The sequence below is a fragment of the Barbus barbus genome, assembly GCF_936440315.1.
Source record: "Barbus barbus genome assembly, chromosome: 45".
Classification (NCBI taxonomy): Eukaryota; Metazoa; Chordata; class Actinopteri; order Cypriniformes; family Cyprinidae; genus Barbus; species Barbus barbus.
The window spans coordinates 1,134,326-1,153,907 of NC_136723.1; the positions used below are offsets into that span (position 1 = coordinate 1,134,326).

The 19,582-nt window shown below is 39.1% G+C and overlaps 1 protein-coding gene across 1 annotated transcript in view; it reads left to right on the forward strand.

Moving 5' to 3' along the window:
• The first annotated feature begins 616 nt into the window (after positions 1 to 616).
• LOC306864300 (alpha-aminoadipic semialdehyde dehydrogenase-like) overlaps positions 617 to 19,582 on the forward strand; it is a 47,330-nt gene continuing 28,364 nt past the window's right edge. Inside the window, exon 1 of the mRNA XM_079408237.1 lies at positions 617 to 839. Within this exon, the coding sequence (XP_079264363.1) occupies positions 621 to 839 (219 nt within the window). The 5' untranslated portion in view covers positions 617 to 620. The remainder of the gene's footprint in view (positions 840 to 19,582) is intronic.

Genomic DNA, 19,582 nt, shown 5'->3' on the forward strand with positions numbered 1-19,582 from the left:
GCAGTAAGCGATGACTCATCTGACGCCTCTGATTGGTCCCTGCATTCAGCAGCTCAACACAATCGTCTGTGATTGGTTGTAATGCGCAGCACACAGATTTGAATTTAGCAGCTGATGATATGACGCGCTGATCGATTTAATTATGCCGGTGTGATTGTATCAAATATGAAAATATTATTCTGCTATTTTTTGTCTTTTGGAAGCTGCATTCAAAATCCACTTGGCTCAGAAATCTGAGGGGGCGTGTCCTCACTCTCACCCTCCCCACGTGATCTGCGAGACCATAACTAAAATAAATGCAAAGAAACAGTTTGTGATTTTTAATTATATTCATTCATGAAAGAAAAAACAGCCACTGTCAGGGAATATAATAAAACTGGCTTTCATAATTTTGTGAGAGAGGATCCTTCTTTGCTAGACCTCAAAGTTATAATTACAATTATATCAATATTGAAAAAGCATTTCAAAGTAGCATTAAAAAGTTATATTTAACTAGTAGTCTAATTCCACTGTAAAATAAAGTGTAACCTAACAAGTTTATACCCTATGGTTTACTCTTTGAAGGGGCGAGTCGCCGGCTGACCAATCAGAAGCGCCGTACGCACGTGACCGCGGACGGCATGCGCGTGGCTCTCGGCCGCGTGCGTCAGTTCAGGATGCAGCGCGTGCTGACGCGGTTCTTCGCTCTGAGGACTAAAGTGTCGCGGCGCGTCGGAGCTGGAGCGGTGAACATGTCGACGCTGCTTGTTAACCGGCCGCAGTACAGCTGGCTGAAAGAGCTGGGCCTCAGCGAGGACAACGCCGGCGTGTATAACGGCTCCTGGGGCGGTCAGGGTCAGGTAAGAGGACCACAGACATGACGCGACGCTAAATATAGCCGCAGCGACCTCACTCTTTCACGATCAAATACACCTTGTGTTCGCTTGTGTTAGTTTATAGGCCTGTGTTCACTTGTGTAGGTTTATAGGCCTGTGTTCACTTGTGTTAGTTTATAGGCCTGTGTTCACTTGTGTTAGTTTATAAGCTTGTGTTCACTTGTGTTAGTTTATAAGCCTGTGTTCACTTGTGTTAGTTTATAAGCTTGTGTTCGCTTGTGTTAGTTTATAAGCCTGTGTTCGCTTGTGTTAGTTTATAAGCCTGTGTTCACTTGTGTTAGTTTATAGGCTTGTGTTCACTTGTGCTAGTTTATAGGCTTGTGTTCACTTGTGCTAGTTTATAAGCCTGTGTTCACTTGTGTTAGTTTATAAGCTTGTGTTCACTTGTGTTAGTTTATAGGCTTGTGTTCACTTGTGTTAGTTTATAAGCTTGTGTTCGCTTGTGTTAGTTTATAAGCCTGTGTTCACTTGTGTTAGTTTATAAGCCTGTGTTCACTTGTGTTAGTTTATAGGCTTGTGTTCGCTTGTGTTAGTTTATAGGCCTGTGTTCACTTGTGTTAGTTTATAGGCTTGTGTTCACTTGTGCTAGTTTATAAGCCTGTGTTCACTTGTGTTAGTTTATAGGCTTGTGTTCACTTGTGCTAGTTTATAAGCCTGTGTTCACTTGTGTTAGTTTATAAGCTTGTGTTCGCTTGTGTTAGTTTATAAGCCTGTGTTCGCTTGTGTTAGTTTATAAGCTTGTGTTCGCTTGTGTTAGTTTATAAGCCTGTGTTCGCTTGTGTTAGTTTATAAGCTTGTGTTCACTTGTGTTAGTTTATAGGCCTGTGTTCACTTGTGTTAGTTTATAAGCTTGTGTTCGCTTGTGTTAGTTTATAAGCTTGTGTTCACTTGTGTTAGTTTATAAACTTGTGTTCACTTGTGTTAGTTTATAAGCCTGTGTTCACTTGTGTTAGTTTATAGGCCTGTGTTCACTTGTGTTAGTTTATAAGCTTGTGTTCGCTTGTGTTAGTTTATAAGCCTGTGTTCGCTTGTGTTAGTTTATAGGCCTTGTGTTAGTTTATAAGCTTGTGTTCGCTTGTTAGTTTATAAGCCTGTGTTCACTTGTGTTAGTTTATAAGCTTGTGTTCACTTGTATTAGTTTATAAGCCTGTGTTCGCTTGTGTTAGTTTATAGGCCTTGTGTTAGTTTATAAGCTTGTGTTCGCTTGTGTTAGTTTATAAGCTTGTGTTCGCTTGTGTTAGTTTATAAGCCTGTGTTCACTTGTGTTAGTTTATAAGCTTGTGTTCGCTTGTGTTAGTTTATAAGCCTGTGTTCACTTGTGTTAGTTTATAAGCTTGTGTTCGCTTGTGTTAGTTTATAAGCCTGTGTTCACTTGTGTTAGTTTATAAGCTTGTGTTCACTTGTGTTAGTTTATAAGCCTGTGTTCGCTTGTGTTAGTTTATAAGCTTGTGTTCGCTTGTGTTAGTTTATAAGCTTGTGTTCACTTGTGTTAGTTTATAAGCCTGTGTTCACTTGTGTTAGTTTATAAGCCTGTGTTCACTTGTGTTAGTTTATAGGCCTGTGTTCACTTGTTAGTTTATAAGCTTGTGTTCGCTTGTGTTAGTTTATAAGCTTGTGTTCACTTGTGTTAGTTTATAGGCCTGTGTTCACTTGTGTTAGTTTATAGGCGTGTTCACTTGTGTTAGTTTATAAGCTTGTGTTCACTTGTGTTAGTTTATAAGCCTGTGTTCGCTTGTGTTAGTTTATAAGCTTGTGTTCACTAGGGGTGTGCTCAAAATATCGATTCTTAGATACATACCGATATCATAAAAAAAGATACAGTATCGATATTCTAGCCCTTAGTATCGATACTCCACCCAGCCATTAGGGGGCGCAGCGGCGCCCGCGAGTTTAAAAAAACTCATGGAAAATGTTAAAGCAAGATGTAGCATTTAAGTGATTTCATAGTGAAATATGTTATGGCAGTACATGGTGTCACAAAAAAGAATTATAAGAAGATTTAATAAGAAGTTAAGAATAAGAAGATTTTGTGCTTGTGTGAGCTCAGACTGTACCCTTGGAAAGTTAAATGTTGACTTGTGGTAATTTCCAGATTAATACAATTTGTGTACAATTAATCAGAGCACTTAAAGTTGCAAATATTTAAGCAAAATGCACTTTGTTATAATGCACTTTTGTCTTCAATAAATTGAAGAAAAATGCAGAGTTCTGTTTGTTGAGTAAATGTGTTCAGCATTAACTAATTGGCTCTGGCCCATGTATTTTTATTGAATCGTATCGAATCGTGTCACATTGTATCAAATCGTATCGAGACAGCTCTGTATCGAGGTACGTATCGAATCGTGACCTGTGTATCGAGGTATGTATCGTATCGCCAGGTTCTCCAAGGTATACAGCCCTAGTGTTCACTTGTGTTAGTTTATAGGCTTGTGTTCACTTGTGTTAGTTTATAGGCCTGTGTTCACTTGTGTTAGTTTATAAGCCTGTGCTCACTTGTGTTAGTTTATAGGCCTGTGTTCACTTGTGTTAGTTTATAAGCCTGTGTTCACTTGTGTTAGTTTATAGGCTTGTGTTCACTTGTATTAGTTTATAGGCCTGTGTTCACTTGTGTTAGTTTATAAGCCTGTGTTCACTTGTGTTAGTTTATAGGCTTGTGTTCACTTGTATTAGTTTATAAGCCTGTGTTCACTTGTGTTAGTTTATAAGCCTGTGTTCACTTGTGTTAGTTTATAGGCCTGTGTTCACTTGTGTTAGTTTATAGGCTTGTGTTCACTTGTGTTAGTTTATAGGCTTGTGTTCGCTTGTGTTAGTTTATAGGCTTGTGTTCACTTGTGTTAGTTTATAAGCTTGTGTTCACTTGTGTTAGTTTATAGGCTTGTGTTCACTTGTGTTGGTTTATAAGCTTGTGTTCACTTGTGTTAGTTTATAGGCCTGTGTTCGCTTGTGTTAGTTTATAGGCTTGTGTTCACTTGTGTTAGTTTATAAGCTTGTGTTCGCTTGTTAGTTTATAAGCCTGTGTTCGCTTGTGTTCGCTTGTGTAGGTTTATAGGCCTGTGTTCGCCTGTGTTCGCTTGTGTTCACTTGTGTTAGTTTATAGGCCTGTGTTCGCTTGTGTTAGTTTATAGGCTTGTGTTCACTTGTGTAGGTTTATAGGCTTGTGTTCGCTTGTGTTAGTTTATAGGCCTGTGTTCACTTGTGTAGGTTTATAGGCCTGTGTTCACTTGTGTTAGTTTATAGGCTTGTGTTCACTTGTGTTAGTTTATAGGCTTGTGTTCACTTGTGTTAGTTTATAGGCTTGTGTTCACTTGTGTAGGTTTATAGGCTTGTGTTCGCTTGTGTTAGTTTATAGGCTTGTGTTCACTTGTGTTAGTTTATAGGCTTGTGTTCACTTGTGTAGGTTTATAGGCTTGTGTTCGCTTGTGTTAGTTTATAGGCCTTGTGTTAGTTTATAGGCCTGTGTTCACTTGTGTAGGTTTATAGGCTTGTGTTCACTTGTGTTAGTTTATAGGCTTGTGTTCACTTGTGTAGGTTTATAGGCTTGTGTTCGCTTGTGTTAGTTTATAGGCCTTGTGTTAGTTTATAGGCCTGTGTTCACTTGTGTAGGTTTATAGGCTTGTGTTCACTTGTGTTAGTTTATAGGCTTGTGTTCACTTGTGTTAGTTTATAGGCTTGTGTTCACTTGTGTTAGTTTATACGCTTGTGTTCACTTGTGTTAGTTTATAGGCCTGTGTTCGCTTGTGTTAGTTTATAGGCTTGTGTTCACTTGTGTAGGTTTATAGGCTTGTGTTCGCTTGTGTTAGTTTATAGGCCTGTGTTCACTTGTGTAGGTTTATAGGCTTGTGTTCGCTTGTGTTAGTTTATAGGCCTTGTGTTAGTTTATAGGCCTGTGTTCACTTGTGTAGGTTTATAGGCTTGTGTTCACTTGTGTTAGTTTATAGGCTTGTGTTCACTTGTGTTAGTTTATAGGCTTGTGTTCACTTGTGTTAGTTTATAGGCTTGTGTTCACTTGTGTTAGTTTATAAGCTTGTGTTCGCTTGTGTAGGTTTATAGGCCTGTGTTCACTTGTGTTAGTTTATAAGCCTGTGTTCGCTTGTGTAGGTTTATAGGCCTGTGTTCGCTTGTGTTAGTTTATAGGCTTGTGTTCACTTGTGTAGGTTTATAGGCTTGTGTTCACTTGTGTAGGTTTATAGGCCTGTGTTCGCTTGTGTTAGTTTATAAGCTTGTGTTCACTTGTGTAGGTTTATAGGCCTGTGTTCGCTTGTGTTAGTTTATAAGCTTGTGTTCACTTGTGTTAGTTTATAGGCCTGTGTTCGCTTGTGTTAGTTTATAGGCTTGTGTTCACTTGTGTTAGTTTATAAGCTTGTGTTCGCTTGTTAGTTTATAAGCCTGTGTTCGCTTGTGTTCGCTTGTGTAGGTTTATAGGCCTGTGTTCGCCTGTGTTCGCTTGTGTTCACTTGTGTTAGTTTATAGGCCTGTGTTCGCTTGTGTTAGTTTATAGGCTTGTGTTCACTTGTGTAGGTTTATAGGCTTGTGTTCGCTTGTGTTAGTTTATAGGCCTGTGTTCACTTGTGTAGGTTTATAGGCCTGTGTTCACTTGTGTTAGTTTATAGGCTTGTGTTCACTTGTGTTAGTTTATAGGCTTGTGTTCACTTGTGTTAGTTTATAGGCTTGTGTTCACTTGTGTAGGTTTATAGGCTTGTGTTCGCTTGTGTTAGTTTATAGGCTTGTGTTCACTTGTGTAGGTTTATAGGCTTGTGTTCGCTTGTGTTAGTTTATAGGCCTTGTGTTAGTTTATAGGCCTGTGTTCACTTGTGTAGGTTTATAGGCTTGTGTTCACTTGTGTTAGTTTATAGGCTTGTGTTCACTTGTGTTAGTTTATAGGCTTGTGTTCACTTGTGTTAGTTTATAGGCTTGTGTTCACTTGTGTTAGTTTATACGCTTGTGTTCACTTGTGTTAGTTTATAGGCCTGTGTTCGCTTGTGTTAGTTTATAGGCTTGTGTTCACTTGTGTTAGTTTATAGGCTTGTGTTCACTTGTGTAGGTTTATAGGCTTGTGTTCACTTGTGTTAGTTTATAGGCTTGTGTTCACTTGTGTTAGTTTATAGGCTTGTGTTCACTTGTGTTAGTTTATAGGCTTGTGTTCACTTGTGTTAGTTTATAAGCTTGTGTTCGCTTGTGTAGGTTTATAGGCCTGTGTTCACTTGTGTTAGTTTATAAGCCTGTGTTCGCTTGTGTAGGTTTATAGGCCTGTGTTCGCTTGTGTTAGTTTATAGGCTTGTGTTCACTTGTGTAGGTTTATAGGCTTGTGTTCACTTGTGTAGGTTTATAGGCCTGTGTTCGCTTGTGTTAGTTTATAAGCTTGTGTTCACTTGTGTAGGTTTATAGGCCTGTGTTCGCTTGTGTTAGTTTATAAGCTTGTGTTCACTTGTGTTAGTTTATAAGCTTGTGTTCGCTTGTGTTAGTTTATAATAGGGATGGGCGATATGGCCTAAAAAATTTATCACGATAATTTCAGGTATGTATTGCGATAACGATACAATTGACGATAATATATATATATATATATATATATATATATAGATAGATAGATAGATAGATATAGATATATAGATATAGATAGATAGATACAGGGCTCCAGACAAAAAAATCGAGTAAGGAGCCATTGGCTCCTATAAAAGAAAAACTTAGGCGCCAAATTATTTTTTTAGGTGCCACAGAATAAAAGTGGTTTATTTTATTATTATCATTTTATTTTTCCCCCCTATTTTAACATTTCAATCATTTTGTCATGTGTTTGTCTTATCTTTTCTAGGCTTTATCAGCATTTTAATCCATCTTGTAGATGATCAGGTCGACCGGGGGACTAAGGTTCACTTAAAGTGTGAATTAAATGTCTTTTACAACTTGAAATATACAGTCACAAAGAATTGTTCGTTACACACAATCTGTAGCAATATCATGGACCATAAGCATCACTTGGCAACTGAGTGCAGTGCATCCTATAAATGTTGTCACGTCTTTCACACATTCAGTCTGTTTTTCTTCATTAGTAAAATGCAATTTTATAGGAGGAGTTGAATCATGTACAACAGAATAAGTAAAAATATTAATATGCAACAGCGCATGAATATAGCAAAACGCTCCTCTTTATAGTTATTTTTCTAGCTGACTGATGAGTTTATGGACACTGAGTGGTTATTCTGAGGTAAATGTATTACAATGCAATGTTTACAAGCTTTATACATTTCCTCAGTTTGAAACAATGAGCTTTTACATAAAACATTTCAGTAAGTTGTATTATAGGCTTTCTTATTGCCTACCTTTTGATCATGTTCATTTCATACTATAGTAGTAAATGGAAATATATAATGGGTTCACTTGCTGCTTTAACTGAGGTGCTAAAGAGATCGCGCCTGAGCATTAAGTGCGATACTCTCCGCTCGCGCGATCCGGACACATACACGGACCGTGTGGACGCGGGGTACTGCTGTTTATATTACCCAAAGTGTGCGCTTGTGGTCCGCATTAAAGAGCACCCAAACCGCATCATTTGAATTTCGTAGCATTTTAAAGCTGATACTTTGTTTATTAAAAAGTAAGACAGCACAAAGCTTTTTGCGATTACTGGATGGCAAGTGCGCTTCAAATAACAGGAAGCATTAACAGAACACAGCATATAGACTAAGATCTCGATAAGAAGATCGACCGGACAAGTGTAAATGCATCTGGTTGTTGAAACCACATATGGTAATTTTACTCCTCCCATAATATTAAAGTAATAGACGTGTGAGAGCGTTTTATAGGCTATATGGCATGTTATAGTCAGATATGACAGCGCAATGCAACAAGCATCACCGCGGATGAGTAGCGGAGTATTTCTTCAGCAAGCGACGCGCAAACTGAATGAACCTGAAAGTAAGCCGCAGACGCTCAACACACAATCTTCTTCATTAAAAGTAGCGAGACTAGCCTATCTTTCCAGTGCTGATGCCGCGCGCTCTCTTGATATTGAAATTAGCTGATAATTAATAAAATTATCCATTGCTTTCATTGAGGTGAACTCCGTTATATTTGCATATGAAGCGGGAATTGAAGAACGGATTTATATCCGTTTTGCGAAGACACATTTATGTGGCCAAGTGTAAATGGGGAAACGTTTTAACAAATCATATAGATATCCGATCAGAGAAAATGCATGAAGTGACCAACAGGCCCTTTCAGGTCTCTCTCACTGCGTTCAGCAGACTGTGTGCGGCAGAGACGAGGACTGTTTGAAACTCTTTTCCAGTAAAACTATGATGCGCATCGTCTTATGTTTAATACGTGAACATAACAAAAGATGTGAGCGCAAAACAATCGGGAAAAAAGTCCTTTCATGCAAATTATATATAGTCGCCAGTGGCGACCTCAGCAAAAACTTCACTCGCAAATTAATATTTTTGGTCGCAAATGCGACCATTTTAGTCGCAGTTTGGAGCCCTGTAGATAGATATATATAGATTGTTTTAAAGATTAAGTTTATTTCATATAGTATTATTAATGCAATTAACTTGAAACTTTCTGTACACAGCCAACTTATGGCCATGCTAATTATGATCAACAGCTCATCTCCATTAATTGCTATTATCAACCATAATAATGCGTTACGGACGCTTCATATTAAATCATATGCATAGGCTACTGGCACACGTTTACCACGTTGCTGATGACTGAAAGTCTGTGTATGGCTATACTGCTGTGATCTGTTTCAGGCTTTCCATATCATAACATTTTAGAAATTAATTCATTGTAATATCTCAGAAATGGCATATTTAACGAGAACATCGCGGAGATTTAGACTGCTTTGCTGTTTGGGTCAGAAATGCACAGGCGGACTGAAGGAAAAATCGCCAAAACTATTTTAAATGTCATATAATGTTCATTGTTAATATTATCTTATCTAAACTTTTTATGTGTTTCAAACAAACTTATGTCGCCATCTGCGTTGCATTCATGCAGAGAGCAAGATTTTGCGTGTTCACGCGCATGCTGTGTGAGACGCTCAAGAGATGTGGGCTACATCATTCTTATTTGTCTACATTTTTTTTTCTTCATTACAAATCTTGTTTGGTTTTATTTTGTATCATTGCATGTTAAAAATAATTCACTATGTTATGCAGATGCAAAACGCTAGACTGCGAATAAGATTAGCTACAGTTTCACATTTTATAAATATTTGAACAATATATTCAGCATATTTAACAACCTGTTTTGTATCTTTATTTAATGCATAAGCGATTTATTAAAACAAGTTTATGAGGCTATGCTCTAGAGTCTAGATTATTATTCATATGCAAGTGTTTGTGCGGAAAAGAATGTGCATGCATGACAGTGAGGTGCTCGCTAGGGCTGGGCGATTTTGCCTAAAAAAAAAATCTTCAATTTTTAAAGAAAAATTCGAGTTTCGATTCGATTTTCGATTTTTTTTTTTTTCCAATGCACTTAAAAAATGACTGCAGGCATTAGATATAGTGTCAAAAGTGCAACTTTATTGCTATGATTGTCCTCAAGAGTTAAAATGCGTAGAATCCCAAAACAAAAAGTAAATGAGGCACTGTCATTCAACAATTTCAAGCTTTAACCCAGGTTTAAGCAAAAGTGCAACAACTTCACAGTAGCTTAAATTTTCTGTTCAAGAAATCAGATAATTACAAATTTTGTAACATAACATTACAATAATAATAAAAAAACTCTTCTCAGTATAGTGTGAATATAAAAAATGAAATATGCCTGTGGCAGACATATAGCCTGCTCAAAGAGTGAACAAATGTAAACTTATCTATAACAACAAAACACGTGCTTGTTAGATCTCTGAAACATTGTGCATGCTCATTCTAAACATTTTTTGCAAGAAAGATGAGCCTGTCCACAACCTCTGGCTTAAGGCAGGCCCGGTTGCAGGTAACTATTCCCCCACCCACACTAAATACCCTCTCTGAGGGGGCACTAGTGGCTGGAATAGAAAGATATTTTTTAGCCAGTAAGCTTAGCCTTGGAAAGTTGGGCTGATGCAGCTTCCACCATTCAAGAGGATGTGTGTCTGGCTCTATGTCTGGAATAAGGAAATGCGTTGCAAGCTCAGTCTCAATTTTTGTTTTCTCAGATTGTTGGTGTGGCGTGTTGGATGGTGCACTGTTTTTAAAGAAGGCACCCAGAGTAATTTTCTTTTTTGGTGGGGTGTTCTCTTGAACAGCTGAGGGACCAGCTTCCTCTGTGGTAGAATTGCAGAGAGCAGAGATCTCAGACACCGCTCTTTTTTTGACAACTTCCAGTTTGCTTGCATCAATGTAGGTTGTACGGAACCTCGGGTCTAAAAGTGTGGCCATGTCCAAAAGTTCCTCTTTCTCCAAATCACAGTATTTACTTTCGAGGTAACGCATGATGTTAGCTTTGATTGTTTTTGTTAGCTCCAAATCTTCCTCCTCTGGCAGGAGGAGACTTGTTTTAAACAAATGCAGCACTGGTTTGATGCATGACACAGTGACATATGATTCCCCTGACAGTGCATCAGTGAAGTCCTGGAGAGGTTTCACTGCTTTGTTGGTGGCTTCTAATACTTCCAAATCTTGCCACGTGGGAACAAGATGACGCGTTTTCTTGTCCGCACCCAGGACACGAGTTATTGCCTTCTCTTGCTCAAGAAAGCGCTCAATCATCTTTTGACGAGACCCCCAACGTGTTGGGGATTCTGAGATCAAAAGATGCTGGGGAAGTCCAAGCTCAGCCTGCACCTCTGTCATGTCTCGCCTTTTTTTCCAGCTGTAGGAGAAGGCTGATACAGCTTTTTTGCAAACCCCTATGGCCCGAACGATCCTTGGATCCTTCACACCATTCTCTGTAATGAATGTGAAAAGATATTTAGTATATTTTTGTCACTCCAAGCTTAAACTATATATTTGATTACGTGAGTTTTCAAAATTGTTTTGTACTTTTATCACAATTTTAATAGCTGTAACACAGTTTAATACATAATGTATAATGAATGCAGATTAAGGAAAAGTCAGGGTTATTTATGTAACCCAGTCTATGTGTGTAAACCAGTTGAAATATATACCATGTTCTGGCTATTAAATTATGAGCAAACAGTACTTTACAATGTGCAAGTATGTGCACCTATTTATTCTTACACCAACTCTTACCTATAGCGTTGTGGAGTCTGTGGCCAAAACACTGCAAGCTGGGCCAGTTGTTGTCCTTAAGGGCTTTTATGATGTTGGTGCCACTATCAGTTGTCATGCAGACGAGTCGTTCCTCCGAAAGTCCCCAGGAGCTGAGAGCGTCTTTTAAGCCATGGGCAATTATGTCAGCAGTGTGGTTGTCGGGGAAATACGCTGTCTGAAGGCAGATGCTGCGCAGAGTCCAACTAGTGTTGATGTAGTGAACCGTCAGACTCGGATATGGCTGCATCGTCCGGCTGGACCACAGGTCCGTTGTGGCTGAGTAAAACTGCATCTCCTCCAGCTCACTGCGGATTTTTTCCCGAGTTGTATTGTACAGGTGAGGCAGCGCTACATCGGCGAAATACTTGCGACTGGGGACAACGTACCTCGCATCTAATACTTTAAGCATGTGATTAAAGCCTCGCTTTTCGACAGAATAAATTGGCAGCATGTCTGTGGCAATATAAAACGTGATCGCCTCTGTAATCGCTTTCCATCGCGCTCCGTTCTTATCATAAGGCACACAGTTTGTAAAGCTCTCAGGAAGTGTAGTTTGCTTTTTAGCAGGTGTGCTAGAGGAGCCGTTTTCGCTACGGAGCCGGCTGCACTTCTCCCATTCTTCGGGATGTTTATTCCTCAGGTGCTGGAAAAGATTTGTTGTACTGCTGCTTCCAGTAGCAACAGCCTTGAAACATATTTTGCAGCAAGGCTTCGTCTGTGTTTCGTCTGCTGCATCAAAACCAAACCATTTCCAAATTACGGAATTACCTGTGCCTTTCTTTGGAAGTAGTTCTCTGCTACACGCTGCCATGTTGTTTTGACTGTGTTACGCGGGGCGGGGGCTGGCTCATATCGCGCTACGGTAACCCACAATGACGAAACGCGGAAAAGTCCGAAAAAACTATTGTGGCAAAAAACTCGAGTTTGCAAAATAAAAATCGTTTTAAACTACAAAATCGATAAATCGATTAAATCGATTTTTTGCCCAGCCCTAGTGCTCGCGCGGATCACTTGCATTTTTTCCTGATAATGAACCAACTTAAAATAATAATAATTAAAAAAAGAAAACTTAAAATTGGGGCTCGTCACATACATGAGAAATATTTCTCAGGGCTCTACGCTTTTCTTTTTAGGAGCGCTTGTGCTTCTAATTTAAAATATTTAGGAGCACGGTCAAAAATGTAGCAGCACCTTCAAATCAATAATCAACAATTCTGATCAAAAATGAATCTTCCCATTATGAGGTAATATTTGACTCCTTAAAGTGATTTACAGGGAATTTTGTTTTTACCTTTGTAATGGCATTTTTCTAACTTTATTAAAAGAATGGCATCTTTTATGTCAAATTCAAATTGGACGTGTTTCCACTCTTTGTAACCACCATTTTTCTGTACACTTTGCATATTACGGTAGTTTGCTCCTCATCTGATTTTCTGTAACCAAACCAGTTGCAAATTGTGGAGGTAGCTCCTCGCGTAACAAGCTCCTCCTCATGGTGCGTTCACACCAGACGCGAATGAAGCGTTAAGCGCGAGTGATTTACATGTTAAGTCAATGCAAAGACGCGAATAGACATCCTGCAGCGCAATTCGTGCGAATGATGCAGCGCGAATTGAGTGTTTAGAGCGAAATTCTATATATCGTCGCTGTCGGGCGGAATCCTCGCATCTCCAAAACCATTATTTTTCAGGAAATAAAAAAAACTGCATATTTTTTGAGTTATTAAACATTGTATCGTTAAAGTTGGTATTATACCTTATATTGCTATCATATACTGCTGTGTACCAACATTAACACAACATTTCCCCAAAATCATGTTTAATTGGAGATACAAGATTTATGACTTGGGAGCAGGGAGATACGAGGTTACGCTGTCATTGATAAGAATGGGACGGACACAGACATCGCTGCTGCCAGCAGTGTTCATCAAAGTCTGCGGTCGCGTTGAGCCTTTTGGCAAGAGAAAAGGCTTTAAGAGCTAATCAGAGTTAATGATTGTGGTTACATACATCTTCCTAAACTCTATTTTAAACGTTAGAGCTGAGTGATGCAATACCAAAATAAAATGATAAACTGACTAGGCTGTCTAATAGGCGGAAATTAATCAGCACGCAAACAAAGTCGGCGGTCGCGTTGAACCTTTTGACAAGAGAAAAAAGGCTTTAAGAGCTAACCAAAGCTAACGACTGTAGTTACATACATCTTCCTAAACCCTATTTTAAATGTTTAAGAGCTTATAAGTGATGCAATACAAAAACCGATGAGCTGACTAAACTGTCTAACCTGCTCGCAAACTTACCTTCGTGGTTCACGGGCTTCCTTCTGCACCGAAGCATTACAGCTATCGATTTTTAACAAAACAGGCCTATTCAAATGCATCTAACCTAACTATTTTCACTCATTATTGTCTAAAAAACAGACAGTTATCCAAAGATAGGCTTACTTGGCGCCATTAGACAGCCCTTTTTTCTCCCATAAATGAAAACCTTGCTACTTGAGGTATTTTACATGCACAGTGCCAAGAGAGGCATAGTCTAGAACAGCTGAACTTAAAGTCAGTAAAATAATCATAAAAACAATCATTTAATGGTGGTATTCAAAACATTTAATTCAATTCAAGTATTATATTAGATACATTTTAAAACTTCAATGCACATGTATAATAAGCCTAGTAATAAGTAGATATTTAAAATACATCAATAACTGATCATAGTTTAACAGATAAAATCATAGTTAAGGCTTGCTTTATTAAGCCCATTTCTGAGTGTATTTGTGTTTGTGAGTAGGGTGAGCCCTTGTCTGTGTGCATGTATCTGTGAGGCTCTGTGTGTGTTGTTACATTGCCATCATATTGACTGTGTTAATAGTGTATCCTGTGTTAATAGTGTATCCTGTGTTAATAGTGTATCCTATATTAAGCTAGTGAAGCAAATTGTTGTAAAAGCTGTGAAAGTCCTTCGGGATGACTTCCTTCAGGTCTTGGAGGTGTCTGAATTTCAGCTCTTTGATCTTCAGGCGGTCTGAATGGAGTGGGGTGACTGTGTGGCTGTCTGAGGTGGAGTTTCGGAGTTGGTGACTCGGATGTGGATGCCAGTCATCAGAGTGGTTGATTTTGAAATCCATCGTTCCATTGTTGTTGTACCTAATAGCACAAAATATTACACAACAACATAATCACTGTAAGATTTTATAAAACAATATGCAACATCATAATGTTATGTCTACAGTATATTGGTAAGACATAAGATTTACATTGGTAATTACCTGATGGCTCTGATATCATGAACAGTTGGGTCACCAGGCCTTACTCCAGGGCGCAGAGACTTGCAGAGCCTCAGCTTGGTGAAGTCCTGGAAAAAGGTGTGGTCAATGTACTTGACTTCATATGGATGAGGCTTCACACGGGCCCTCTTCATCAGGTTAACATACTCCGCTGGGAGATACACATCCTGGTCCCTCAGACGTCTCTCGATGACGCTGTGAACGGAGTCGCATTCCATCTGCGTATGCCCTTTCTCAAGGTACTTCTGAATGACGACTTTGTTTTTCGTCATGGAGAACAGAAGAAGTGCATTGCTTAGAACTGCATTCCGGTTCTGATACCCGCAGCCGTCACTCCACAGAATAAATGTGTCAGGCTCAGTGTGTGCAGACAGGTAGTCGACAATGCATGAAGCAAACTCACTGGCAGACAGGGATCCCTCACCTTCATGCCAGACATAACATGTGGCACTGTGTGTCAGCATGTTGTACACGGTAAAATTGTGAACTGCAAGCTTTGTTTTGTAATACAAGGCAGAGGCTTTTAGCTTTGGGCACAAAAGAAGGGCTTGTAAGTCCATACATATGACCATGATGTTGTTGCTGGCCTTGCTTTTGTCGGACAACTTTTCGGCTCGGGCTTCTTCTTTTTGAAGGAGGTGGTGCTGCCACTCGTCATCAGGTAAGTTGCCAGTCTTGAAAGCACAACAGATGTTGCACTGGTCCTTTTTTGGGTGGTAAAGGCCTAGGTTGAGACGCTTGAACTCATCTGTGAACACTTGCCTTGACAAAGGTATTACAGTCTTCTCTGCTGCAGCGCGACAATACACTGCATACAGATCAGCCATCGACTGAAACACAGGTTCCAGATACTGTTTGGATGTTGTGGATCTGCAGTAGTGTGAGGGCACCTTTGGGAGGTCCTGCAAAAAGCTACGAATAAATTCATGGCCTGCCACTGAACGACGTGCGTTGCTGTGTGTTTGTCCCTCAGTGTCTGCTTGCGTGTGTCCCTCTTTTGCCCAGTTAAGGGCAGACCACTCGCCTATTCCTAGGGTAGACAAAAACATACCTTTGCAGACGCGTCTTCTCTGCCCGCTGACCCGTAAAAAAAACAACAGGGAATTTGATCTACGGGAATTTTCAGCCCCCCTTCTCCTTTGCACGGGGACCACATCAATTAGACCACGCACATACACCCTCTTCTCCTCCCAGGTCATATGTTGCCAAAAGTCATTGAAAATTTTGTTCCTTTCGGGCTCGCCGATTGCACTGCAGTGATGTTTAGCTGACTTGGCACATGCTGCTGATGAACATCTAGGCCCCATAGCCCGTGGCTCCCTCATTGTTTCCTTCTGCTTCTGTTTTCCAACATATGACTTCCCAACCATTCTTTTTTTCTTGTTGATGACTTTCTTCCAGGTGTTTTCAGTTCTCAGTCTTTTCCTTGGAGGTGCGCCTTCCTCAGCATCTGAGCCCGAATTCTCTGCATCCAGGTCCTCATCGCTTCCACCATGGAAAACTTCAAAATACACACACAAACCAAACGTGCATGAATGAGTTACATCTTTATAAACTGTCAACAGTGAGAGCTATAGTTGAAGGGGTAACACTTTATAATAACATTCAGTTATAAGTTACTTATAAGTTATTAGTTAATGATGAAATAATAATTTACAAAACATGACTATAGGTTCATAAATTATTAATTAGTGGTATGTTACCATTTTATAAATGTTTGTTAATTCAGTTAAAATTCATTTAAAAGGACAAACATGCAGGTATGCTAGAGCAGTATTTTTAAGAAGAGTAATTTATTTTTTTCAAGTGGATGAACGTTTATAAATTACTTACAGTCTGGGGATTGCAGTGGGTTATGATAAATCGTTTCACTCATCAGCACAGACTTGTGTTCTGTGTGGGATCTAGTGATGTGAACCTTTCTTACATTTTACTTGTATACAAATAATTTACAAAGCTTTCTGCATCCCCTAATCTAAAGTGTAAACTATTCATCACTGATATATACAGATATACAGTATAGCATACCACTTATTAATAATTTGTGAACGTATTAACTAATAATTTAAAACTAACTTATAACTGAGTTTACAAAACATTCACAAAATGTTAGCATACCACTAATAAATAATTTATGAATGTATAGTCATGTTTTGTAAATGATTAGTTCATCATTAACTAATAACCTATATGTGACTTATAACTAAACGTTATTATAAAGTGTTAGCGTTGAAGGACCTTATCCAATTTAATGAGAAATTGTAGAAAAGCATCTAACCTACCCGTGTCAAACTGCACCTGCTCTGGAGCCAGCAGCGAGGCCTCCTCTCCTTCCAGACCACCAGAGAAATCTTTTCAAACACATGGTACAATTAGTGTGAATATTTTTTATTTAACAAATGTCTATTGTTGTGAAATCCATCTGCATAAATCTCATAAATTTTGGCACGTGAAATCATGATTATGTCTCAGAAATTCACTCTACCAGCCTCCACCACTGTATCCTCCACCACTGTTGCTTCCTCTCTCTCTACACTCTCTCCATCAGAGCTCTCACTCTCTATTAGGGCCCTTGCCTGATCATATGGCACATTGACCATCTGACAGAGTTCTTTTAAGGACACAGACATGGTTGCTGCAAAAAATAAAATGAATAAAGATCAAATGATCGTTTCCCTAAGTTATACGGCATGTTTAAGTAACGAGGCAAGAAGCCAGCTAGCTTGCTTAAAGTGATGACGGTAAAGGCAGCTATTTGTTGAACATGACAGCATGCCTTGACATTGTAAGCTACAATCATGTCTTATCTGCAATGTACAGTGTTTAGTCCGCATTGCAGTGGATTGTCTTGCGCTAATTTCCGATCCTCAAGAGTGCCAGAACTAGCGGAGGTCGACATTTTTTTTTCTTTAAGCCCCATGAAAATCAAGTTCAAATCTCACCAAACATGACGACAAAATCAATGCATAGTGGCTAACTAAGTCAACGGCAGGCAATTTTTGTGCTTTAAATTCATTATTCTCTTCAGAAACAAAACCATGGAAGATTTCAATCAACAAGATAGCTAACTTTAGACCTAAATTAGCAGAAAGAAAAATCTAGCATCCTCAGAAACAATACATTACACCTTAGCACTACCATTACTACAAGATCGAGATAAAACTGTTATATATAATATATAAATGTTATTATATAATTCATATAACTAAATCATGAATAACCAGTGTTTTGAGGACATTTACCTCAGAGGACGTGTTGCTCGATGATGATTCGTTGAGACTTTCAATCAGGAGACGTAATGCCGCGAAGCTCCCGCAGAGTGAAGAAGAGGTGGAGTTACGAGACTTCTCAGATAGTGGAAGTGTCCAATGGAGTTAGGAGGTTTGCTCTCAAGCTATTTTCAACACTTTAGATTGGTTAATAATTTGTAAAAATAACAGACCCACGTGGGGACTGACCAATAGCATCGATTTATGAAAAAATATGAAAATGACCAAATTTGGACATAGGAGGTTTCCGCCCGACAGCGACGATATGTTCTCTGTGGCAGTCCTGCATGTGGGCCTGGCAGAAGCCCCGCCCATGACGCGAATTCGCGTCTGTTGTGCAGTGAATTTCGCGCGCGAATGAAGCGAGTAAACCCAAAATGTTCACGCGTCCAACTACGCGCGAATAGCGTGATGTATTCGCGCAAGTCGCGTCCGGTGTGACCGCACTGTCAGCCTCACGTCCGCCTTCCGCCATGCTTGTTTTCACTCCGCACGTGAACAGTGAATCGGGCGCGCACAAAACTACGTAATCAACTAGACTTATCGTTATTATCGTGAGGAGACAAATTTTTATCGTGAGGAGAATTTTCAACGGTATATCGCAAACGATAAGATATCGCCCATCCCTAGTTTATAAGCTTGTGTTCGCTTGTGTTAGTTTATAAGCCTGTGTTCACTTGTGTTAGTTTATAGGCTTGTGTTCACTTGTGTTAGTTTATAGGCTTGTGTTCGCTTGTGTTAGTTTATAAGCCCGTGTTCGCTTGTGTTGGTTTATAAGCCCATGTTCACTTGTGTTGGTTTATAAGCCTGTGTTCACTTGTGTTGGTTTATAAGCTTGTGTTCACTTGTGTTAGTTTATAAGCCTATGTTCACTTGTGTTGGTTTATAAGCCTGTGTTCACTTGTGTTAGTTTATAGGCTTGTGTTCACTTGTGTTAGTTTATAGGCCTTGTGTTAGTTTATAGGCTTGTGTTCGCTTGTGTTAGTTTATAGGCCTTGTGTTAGTTTATAGGCCTGTGTTCGCTTGTGTTGGTTTATAGGCTTGTGTTCACTTGTGTTGGTTTATAGGCTTGTGTTCACTTGTGTTAGTTTATAAGCTTGTGTTCGCTTGTGTTGGTTTATAAGCCTGTGTTCACTTGTGTTGGTTTATAAGCATGTGTTCACTTGTGTTAGTTTATAAGCCTGTGTTCACTTGTGTTAGTTTATAAGCCTGTGTTCACTTGTGTTGGTTTATAAGCATGTGTTCACTTGTGTTAGTTTATAAGCCTATGTTCACTTGTGTTGGTTTATAAGCCTGTGTTCACTTGTGTTAGTTTATAGGCTTGTGTTCACTTGTGTTAGTTTATAGGCTTGTGTTCACTTGTGTTAGTTTATAAGCCTATGTTCACTTGTGTTGGTTTATAAGCCTGTGTTCACTTGTGTTAGTTTATAGGCTTGTGTTCACTTGTGTTAGTTTATAAGCCTGTGTTCACTTGTGTAGGTTTATAAGCCTGTGTTCACTTGTGTTAGTTTATAGGCTTGTGTTCACTTGTGTTAGTTTATAGGCTTGTGTTCACTTGTGTTAGTTTATAGGCTTGTGTTCGCTTGTGTTAGTTTATAAGCCTGTGTTCACTTGTGTAGGTTTATAAGCCTGTGTTCACTTGTGTTAGTTTATAGGCTTGTGTTCACTTGTGTTAGTTTATAGGCTTGTGTTCACTTGTGTTAGTTTATAAGCCTGTGTTCACTTGTGTAGGTTTATAAGCCTGTGTTCACTTGTGTTAGTTTATAGGCTTGTGTTCACTTGTGTTAGTTTATAAGCCTGTGTTCACTTGTGTAGGTTTATAAGCCTGTGTTCACTTGTGTTAGTTTATAGGCTTGTGTTCACTTGTGTTAGTTTATAGGCTTGTGTTCACTTGTGTTAGTTTATAGGCTTGTGTTCGCTTGTGTTGGTTTATAAGCCTGTGTTCACTTGTGTTGGT